We start from the raw sequence: 10,040 nt of genomic DNA, 5'->3' as shown, positions 1-10,040 counted from the left end.
TTATTGAGTGACTGAAGAAATGAGATAGGCTGTTTTAATTCAAAATTCTATGACTTTTGTCACCAAATTTTCTGTAGTGACGTTCATTCATTATTCGAATAACTTAGAACCATCAAAGTTCAATTTTTTGTTCCAGAAACTCTCCTGTCAGAGTCAGGCAGTTATATTTAGCCTTCACTTATCGTGGTCGTAATATCCACTTATCCTGGACCTTCTAACATCTCTTGTAGTTACATAGTTTATAATGAATTACTGAATGTCTTAGCTTACAGTTGCTCTTTATTTCAGGTTCGAGGAAGTGATGCAACTGAGCTAGAAACTGACTTCCAGGCACTCGCTTTAGAGACTGGTCATCCACTTGAGGTAAATGCCTACTTGTGCCACATTGTATATAAATTCTAAACTGTAAATGTAAGTCATAACCCCTTAATGAGATTAGTGTTTTTTTTTCTCTAGATATTTTAAAGTTCCAGTAAAGTTTGTATTATAAGCTTGGTCCTCTGCTTGCTTTTATATTAAAGTTTGTGTTGTAAGCTTGTTCTTATGCTTGCCATTATAGCAAAGTTTATGTTGTAAGCTTGTTCTTATGGTTGTCTTTATTGTAAAGTTTGTGTTATTGTAAGCTTGGCTTTCTGCTTGCCATTATAGCAAAGTTTGTGTTATTGTAAGCTTGGCTTTCTGTTGCCATTATTGCAAAGTTTGTGTTGTAAGCTTGTGCATGGTCTTCTGTTTAACTTTATAACAATATTGGTGTTGTATTTTAAGCTTGTTCTTATGCTTGTCTTTATTGTAAAGTTTGTGTTATTGTAAGCTTGGCTTTCTGCTTGCCATTATCATAAGAACAAGCTTACAACATACTCTTTGCTACAATGGCAAGCAGAAAGCAAGCTTACAATAACACAAACTTTACAATAAAGACAAGCATAAGAACAAGCTTAAAATACAACACCAATATTGTTATAAAGTTAAACAGAAGACCATGCACAAGCTTACAACACAAACTTTGCTATAATGGCAAGCAGAAAGCCAAGCTTACAATAACACAAACTTTAACAATAAAGACAAGCATAAGAACAAGCTTACAACACAAGCTTTGCTACTTACAACAAACCTTTCTATAAATATAAGCAGAAGATCAAGCTTACAATAAACTTTACTATAAATACAAGCAGGAGATCAAGCTTACAAACTTTACTATAAATAAAAGCAGAAGACCATGCTTACAACAAACTTTACTATAAATACAAGCAGAAGACCATGCTTAAAATACAACACCAACATTGATATAAAGTTAAACAGAAGACCATGCCTATGATACAACACAAACTTTGCTATAATGGCAAGCAGAAAGCCAAGTTTACAATATAACACAAACTTTACAATAAAGACAACATAAGCAGAAGATCAAGCTTACAACATAGACTTTGTTATAAATACAAGCAAAGATCAAACTTACAACAAACTTTACTATAAATATAAGCAGAAGATCAAGCTTACAACAAACTTTACTATAAATATAAGCAGAAGATCAAGCTTACAACATATTTTGTTATAAGTACAAGCAAAGATCAAATTTATAGTAAAGTTTGTTGTAAGTTTGATCTTTGCTTGTATTTATAACAAAGTCTATGTTGTAAGCTTGATCTTCTGCTTATGTTTATTGTACAGTTTGTGTTGTGAGCTTGGTCCTCTGCTTGTCTTTATAGTAAAGAATGTGTTTGAAGCTTGGCCCACTGCTTTTCTTTATTGTAAAGTTTGTGTTGTAAGCTTGTTCTTCTACTTGTGTTTATAGTAAAGTTTGTGTTGCATGTTTGGTCTTCTGCTTGTATTTATAACAGTTTGTGTTGTATTTTAAGCATGGTCTTCTACTTGTATTTATAACAGTCTGCATTGTATTGTAAGTTTGGTCTTTGCTTATGTTTATAGTAAAGTTTGTGTTGTGTGTTTGGTCTTCTGCTTGTATGTATAACAAAGTCTGTGTTGTATTGTAAGTTTGGTTTTCTGCTTGTGTTTATAGTAAAGTTTGTTGTAGGCTTGGTCTTCTGCTTGTGTTTATAGTAAAGTTTTTGTAGACTTGGTCTTCTGCATGTCTTTATAACAATGTCTGTCTTGTATGTTTGGTCTTTTGCTTTTATTTCTAGTAAAGTTTGTTGTAAGTTTGGTCTTCTGCTTGTGTTTATAGTAAAGTTTTTGTAGACTTGGTCTTCTGCATGTCTTTATAGCAATGTCTGTCTTGTATGTTTGGTCTTTTGCTTTTATTTCTAGTAAAGTTTGTTGTAAGTTTGGTCTTCTGCTTATATTTATAACAAAGTTTGTGTTGTATTTTAAGTTTGATCTTCTGCTTGTGTTTATAACAAAGTGTGTGTTGTATTGTAAGTTTGGTCTTGTATTTACAGTAAAGTTTGTTGTACGTTTGGTCTTTTGCTTGTATTTATAACAAAGTTTGTATTTTAAGCTTGGTATTTTGCTTTTGTTTATAACAAAGTTTGTGTTGTATTGTAAATTTGGTCTTCTGCTTGTCTTGATAGTAAAGTTTGTTGTACATTTGGTCTTCTGCTTGTATTTATAACAAAGTTTGTATTTGTATTTTAAGCTTGGTATTTTGCTTTTGTTTATAACAAAGTGTGTGTTGTATTGTAAATTTGGTCTTCTGCTTGTCTTGATAGTGAAGTTTGAGTTTTACGTTTGGTCTTCTGCTTGTATTTATAACAAAGTTTGTGTTTATATTTTAAGCTTGGTATTTTGCTTTTGTTTCTAGACTGGTTTGTGCATTAATTATTTGAAAGGTTCCATGAATTTTGTGTTTGTTTGAGCTTTATTTGCTTCTAAAACATCATTAATTATATTTTTAAAGAAGAATTATATAATATAGAAATATTAACTTTAAACACATTTTCACAGGACTGCCATTTTAATTACAGATGTGAGCTTAGTGATGTGATCCATGATTTTCCTGTATTTACATTAAATTGACAGTTTTGTTTAATTGACATCAGGAAACTGTAAGCATGTTTTTACTTACAAAAAGTATTCAGTTTCTCCTCCATAAATTTCTTGACCTATCAACACTAGAGATTGCATTTATGTAGACTTCCACATTATATATATATACCTAGAAAATTTTAATAAAATGGCAAGAAGTAAAAAAATAACAGAACAGTGTTTCTAGAATGCAGATGTAACAAAACCTAATAGTTTAAGTTACCAAGTATTTTGATGTAACAAACATTCTAAGGATTCTCTTAAAATTGTGTACTTAAAATACTCTGGTTGTGTATATCCAAAATCTGTAGGAGTTCAGTAATAAGGAGCAAATTTGGATTTTGTTATGCCTGCCTCCCCATTTGAGAATTTAAACAGAGTTGTCACCACAATAAAACTAATATTATTTGATTAGACTCTGGGTTTTTTTATTACTTATTCCATATTCGGTTTTAATCTTTGTAAGATTAAGTTATAGTAATTAAAACTTTTATGGCACAGAGTATCTTATTTTGATGTATTAAAGCTTCTTTATGATTATATGATCAATACTGTTTAATACAAAATTCTATATTATTGTTGTGAAAATTTCTCTTCTTAATTGAAGTTCTTTCTTTTAAAAAATACCGAACCTTTGGTTACGTTATTACACGGCTAACTTTTAAAAATTTGATGCATACAATACAATTTTCATAAAAGTAAAACATTACAGCAACTAGAATGAAGAAGTTAAAACATTGTTTGCACGACAGTACTAATGTATCTGAATAAACTTTCTAGTTTTATTCATACCTAAATGGTTTTTGTACTTTGTAAGATAGTTATAAAAAGTTTAATTTACAAAATTACTTGACATTCTACTTTCATATGTTGGTTGAAATAAATTTAGTCTACTTGAAAATACCCAAAATACTGGGTTTTTTGTTTTGGCTAAGTACGCATTTGCCCAATAAATAAAATTAGTTATGACTATACATTTCCCTTGAGTGTTTGAGTTACTGCATAGCAATTACATTGCTGTAAACTAACATATAAACATGGAAAACAATACTGGATTGTCTGTAAAAACGTACACAGTATTATTGCCTGATAAGGGAATAGATCTTTCATTTTTTTTCTTAATGTTCAACAGTACACAAGTTTAACATATAGCTTTGAGATATCTACTATTTCTGTATACCACTACGTGTGTGGTGTTTGGATGCTAGGCGTTAGGCACTCCAAGTGATATATGTTATCTTAGTTGATTTGGAATAATGTTACATTATAAATTATCTGTTTTGATGTAATGTTTAATAAACAGGTGGTTGTTATGGTAGGAAATTATCTGTTTTGATGTAATGTTTAAACAGGTGGTTGTTATGGTAGGAAATTATCTGTTTCGATGTAATGTTTAAACATGTGGTTGTTATGGTAGGAAATTATCTGTTTCGATGTAATGTTTAAACAGGTGGTTGTTATGGTAGGAAATTATCTGTTTTGTTATAATGTTTAAACAGGTGGTTGTTATGGTAGGAAATTATCTGTTTTGTTATAATGTTTAAACAGGTGGTTGTTATGGTAGGAAATGTGTGTAAAAGTAAATGTTTTTAATGCTACAATAACCTCTGAAACATTGTTAATGACTAATAGATAGTGTGGCTTGCTGAACTATCACTAGTGTACTTATACATTTAGAGCTGGATGATTAGTGAAATTTCCTGATTAAGTGTCGGACACATTAATAGGTTACGTTCGACTGATTGATTATTTTCATAAGAGACTCACCTTAATATTTTAATTTGTTTGAGGTTTTTGTAAAGACGTTTTCATATTACCTTTCATTTAATATGATAGACTTCTTTGGAACGTAAGATTAACATACTATTGTAATCTAATTTGTTATACATGAAAATGAATCATGCACTGAATGAGAGCGAAATCTGTAACAAGCAGAAAATATGATTGGTACTATTCAGTGGGTTTCTTCCTACGAATCTTTACATGACTATTAAAACTACTGTTGATGAAAAGAAATGTTACTTTGTAATATTGATTGTAAATCAGAAAAATACTTAAGTGACAAGTGAGCTTACATTAGATACCATGTTTAGTTCTGGGTAAACTTTATGATTTTGTATATTAGCAGAACTATATCAAGGCAAACAAGCACATGGTGATGAACAGAATGTCTACAACTAGATGATTAGGCCTAGAAGGTGTTGATCAACCATGTGAAGATATTGATACTATAGGTGTATCTTTACATTGGGCCAATGATCTGAACAATATATGACACTTGTCATTGCACATTATGAAGGCTGAGTTGCAATTGTAACTTACTTACACATAATCAAAACTTGTCTTCAATCTTCAGTACTTCTTATCTAGCTAGAGCTAGTCTGTTTAAACAATGATTCTGTTCTTGTAAATAATTAATGACTTATTGATGTTACATATTGTCAGTCTGTGTCAACTAGTAAATACTAACTTGTCGTAACTTTTCTTATGGAAGCAGAGCTTATCCTGAGTAACACTGGTTTGTTTGTATCTTGTCACGAGTAAGCAACATACTAAGTTAAAGCTTCACTGCTGTTTAGCCCAAACAAGGTAAACACAAACAACAGGTATAACTGTTGCTAGATATGTAACTAATGGCCACTAGGCCACACTCACATATTCATGGTGGATAGCCTAAGTGACTTTACAATAATTCAGAAACAAATATAATGTTCCCAAGGGTGAAAGAGCAAGCATGCTTTGTTTGGTAGCAGTGGGAATTGCTCCTGACCCTCGAACCAAGAGGCAACTATCCTAATCACTGGGCCATGTTGGCTTGAGGCTAAAACAAACTCTAATTAATCAAACAGATTATGAAATCATAATAGCAATATTTAAATTACTAGGATAGGTCGAGTAAGTGAAACTAGTAATAAAATGAAACACTATAATTTCTATTAGTTGATTATTTAACACTGTCACTACAAGCATCTGTTCTCTAATTTATTTACCACCCCTCCGAGAAATATGAAATTTAACATAAATTACTTATTATAATGTGTCATTGCTTAGGCAAAGCATAATTTTTATAGCTTTCAATATTATTTGATTATAGAGTCATCAAATAGAACACCAGACTCCTCTTACCACATCCACAAGCCGTGTCCTCTCTTTCAGAAATAGCAAATATTTTTCTCAAACATTGAATACTATTATTTATAACCAATAGAAAGACAAGGTCTTAATCTCTCAAATGATATATTATAATACTTTGGTTTCTGCACAGAGAAATGTCTATTTTGCTTCCAGTTCAAACCATATTCCCGTTGAAAATGCATCGTCTGGCTCAGCTGAATTTTTAATTGCTTTTGTTGCAGAGTTACAAAGCCTGAAAAATTGGGATAGTTATGGGACATTGTCTGCTTTTTGCATGTTATTACTCTGTTTTCTTTGGTTTATTATTTAATTAAATAACTTATTTTGTGTAATATTACCATTAGTATTTTAAAAAAAGTAGGGTAAAGTGACAGCAAAGAAAGAGAAGACCCAGGTAAATACTTTATTTCTTGTTTTTCGTGTTATTTTTTATTTATTATTGTAAAAGTAAGTAAAATGTAAAAATTAGAAACTTTTTAGTTAATTAAGTAAAATAATTAATAATAAATGCATCATTTAATTCAATAGGGTAACTTGAGCTACACATTTGCATTATGATTTACAACTAGTATGGCATGAATATTAGTTACAGTTCAAATTGCAATAAAACATTAAAATTTAATTATAAACAGATGTATATTGTTGAGTTTAAAGCTATTTAGGATAAAGAAATGTTTCATATTACAATTTGAAGTCATTCTAGAAAGAAAAAAGTTAATTTAGATTTATTTTATATTTTTTGTGGTGGTTACGAGGTTGGTCAAATTAATCAACTTGGTATAGAGTTAGGGTAGAGAAAATAGCATAAAATGTAAAGTTTTACTGAAAAAAAATGTTTGAAATTTATTTAGATTAAGCAAACGAAATTTCAGATTTGTAAGGTGAAGAAAACTATTTTTAATCTGAAGATGAAAATAACTTTGCACTCAGAGCAGTCAAAACATTGAATCCATATATTCATGGAGAAGTTTTTAGTGGAAATACTTCATTAAAAATTCTAATTTGTATGTCTACAAATAACTCTTAATAATTACTGAAAGCTTGCAAAATTTCATGAAGATAAATAAACGTATTAGAAGTTATAATATGGAAATTATAAAGGTCAGTTTGGGATTACAAACTTGGCTGACTCGACTGAGCTTGTAGTGAGAGTGTTAATTGTAATTTTGATTCATCGTTAATATTACATGACACTGATGTAATTGACGTGCTTGGATTATTTATTCTGTCTGTTATTTGACAAGACACCACAACCTGGACAAGTGAGAATAATGGATTAGTTTAAGTTTTATAAACGGTATGCACCTCATGTTTGAGCCAGAATTAAAGCTTCTTTAGTTTTTTTCAAACAGATTCCAGGGTCTGTAAAGAAGCTTCCAGTATGGGGGATGGAAGACAACAAACCAGATGATGACAAGGGGCTATTTCTTGCAGACCAGTGGAGAGAGGGAGCATGGAGCACTGGTCATAACAGTGTTTCAGGTAGCAATTTCATTACCTCCTATGTCAGGGGTTGGCAACCCTTCAAAGAAGAAGAGGAGCCATTTTTTTGTTTTTGTGTAAAACCAAAACATTTTGAGAGCCACAGTGTGCCCTGACGGTCTAACTATCAAAAAAAAAAAGAATCCCCTTATGGAATGGCAGTAAGTCTTTGGATTTACGATGCTAAAATCAGGGGTTCGATTCCCCTCGGTGGAAACAGCAGATAGCCTGAAAGCCGCACAAATCTCCATAACCCTCTCTGCCCGGGCATCATTTACTGCACTTGTTTTTGAGGTTTTAGTGACATACATTCAAAGATTAATTAACCTACTTTTTGTTTATGGTATACTAATTAGTATAGCATAAAATTGTAGCTAATAATCCATATTTTAATAGTATACAAGTTTTAAGTTCTTAATTTTATAATGAATATTTTAAGAAATCCTGAATTTCCACTAGTGTGAGAAATGTGACTTATTTTCTCTAGGCATCCCCTCTTCTCTATTTTATTCACCACCCCTCCAATAAGAACGAAATTTTAATGTAAATTACTCACTATAAAATCATCATTGCTCAGACAAAGCATAATTTTTATAGCCTTCAATCTTATTTGGTTACAGAACCATTAAATAGAAAATCAGACCCCTATTGCCATACTCCTTGTCACATCATCTCATTCAGGATTTGTCAGTAGTTCTCGCTTACATTTAATATTTTTATCTATAACCAATTGAAAACCCACCAGTGGCACAGCCATATGTCTGCAGACTTACAACGCTAGAATCCGGGTTTCGATACCCATGGTAGGCAGAGCACAGATAGTCCATTGTGTAGCTTTGTGCTTAATTACAAACAGACAAACTAATTGAAAGCCAAGGTTTTCATTTATCAAATGACGTATTATATTACATTGTTTTCTGAACAGAGAATTGTCATTTTCTCTGTTAGTACAAGCTTCATTCCCATGGTAAACATAACGACTAGCTTGGATGAATTTGTAACAGCTCTCGTCATATAGTTAGAAAGCCATAAAAATTGTGATAATTAGTGGAAATTGTCTGCTTTTAGCTTGTTATTATTCTATGTTCTTTGGTGCATTATTTAATCAAATAAAAAAAATTTAGTACATTACTACCATTAGTATATATAAAAAAAAAAGTAGGGTTAGGTGTCATCAGCAGCTGGTAGCAAAAAAAAAAAGATCTTTATTTCTTGTTTTTCATTCTTAATCTTTACATGTTATTATAAAAATAACTAAACGGTAAAAATAGGGACCTCTTTATGTTAGATTAGGTAAAATAAATAATAATAAAAATGTTTCGCAAGGCATGCACGTAAGCAGCTCGGAGTAGCTTGTGGGTAATGTAATTCAATACCATAACATGAGCTCCACGTTCCCCAAGTGATTTACAGCTTATAATGGCATGAATAGTAGTAGTTAGATGTGGTTCAAAGGGCAATAAAACAATAAAATTTAAGTATAAATAGATGTGTACTGTTACAAGTTTAAAGCTACTTAGGATAAACAAATTTAGTTTCATGTTTTTTTTACTGGTCCGTGTGCAAAGTGATTTTCATGTTAAGATAAAAATACTTTTCTTCATCTCCAAAATCTTAAATTTCATTTGTGTAATCTCTAAAACATTCCAAATACATTTGAAATTTTTTGTTTTCAGTGAGTAAAACCTTATATTTTATCTGTTATTTTCTGTACCCTAATTCTATACAAGGTTGGTCAATTTGATCGACCTCATATCCCCTCCTCCCCAAAAAAGATCGAAATAAATCTAAATAACCCCTTTTTTTCTTTCTAGAATGACTTCAAATTGTTTTAAACAAGATGTGTACATCTTCACAAAATTTGGCAGACTTTCAGCAAACATTATAAGTCTTTTGCATAAAAAATATCATATTTCTTCATGAAGTATTTTTAATAAACTAAAAAAAAAAAGATTTGTCTGTGAATATACAAGTATGAGTACAAGGTCACATGGTCCATCAGTTTAACCAAGCCCGTGATGAGAGAGTTACAGAGTCGTAGGTTACCGACCCCTGCCATAAGTTGATGCCACTTTCATTAGGTGCTTTTGATCCCTAACTCTTCAGGTTGTGATCTCATAATTTCCTTATGTATAATACCCTCTCTCATAATGTTTTGGATATAAAATGCCATCTGTGCACATGTATTGCTGAGACTTCATATTTCTTTATTATTGCAATCAGTTGAATTCCCTACTATTAACTTCTAAGTTACTGAGCCAGGAAGCAAGAATAGTCATTAATGCTTTGTGTAAAGTTTACAGCAGATAATAATTAATAATTTTATTGTATAAATTAGAACTTGATCTGTATCACCACAACAATAGAACATTTCATATTGTAACAAATCATTGTATAAATTAGAACCTGATCTGTATCACCACAATAGAACATTTCATATT

General features: G+C 30.9%; 1 protein-coding gene across 1 annotated transcript in view; it reads left to right on the top strand.

The window, feature by feature from the left end:
- The first annotated feature begins 284 nt into the window (after positions 1–284).
- Positions 285–10,040, top strand: part of LOC106471138 (pumilio homolog 2-like) — a 43,701-nt gene continuing 33,945 nt past the window's right edge. The window contains exons 1-2 of the mRNA XM_022399756.1: positions 285–363; positions 7,470–7,599. Of these exons, the coding sequence (XP_022255464.1) occupies positions 7,506–7,599 (94 nt within the window). The 5' untranslated portion in view covers positions 285–363; positions 7,470–7,505. The remainder of the gene's footprint in view (positions 364–7,469; positions 7,600–10,040) is intronic.

This window comes from Limulus polyphemus, unplaced genomic scaffold (genome assembly GCF_000517525.1).
Source record: "Limulus polyphemus unplaced genomic scaffold, Limulus_polyphemus-2.1.2 Scaffold4430, whole genome shotgun sequence".
Classification (NCBI taxonomy): Eukaryota; Metazoa; Arthropoda; class Merostomata; order Xiphosura; family Limulidae; genus Limulus; species Limulus polyphemus.
Note: the sequence above shows the minus strand (reverse complement) of the source record. Positions and strands in the feature narration are given on the sequence as shown.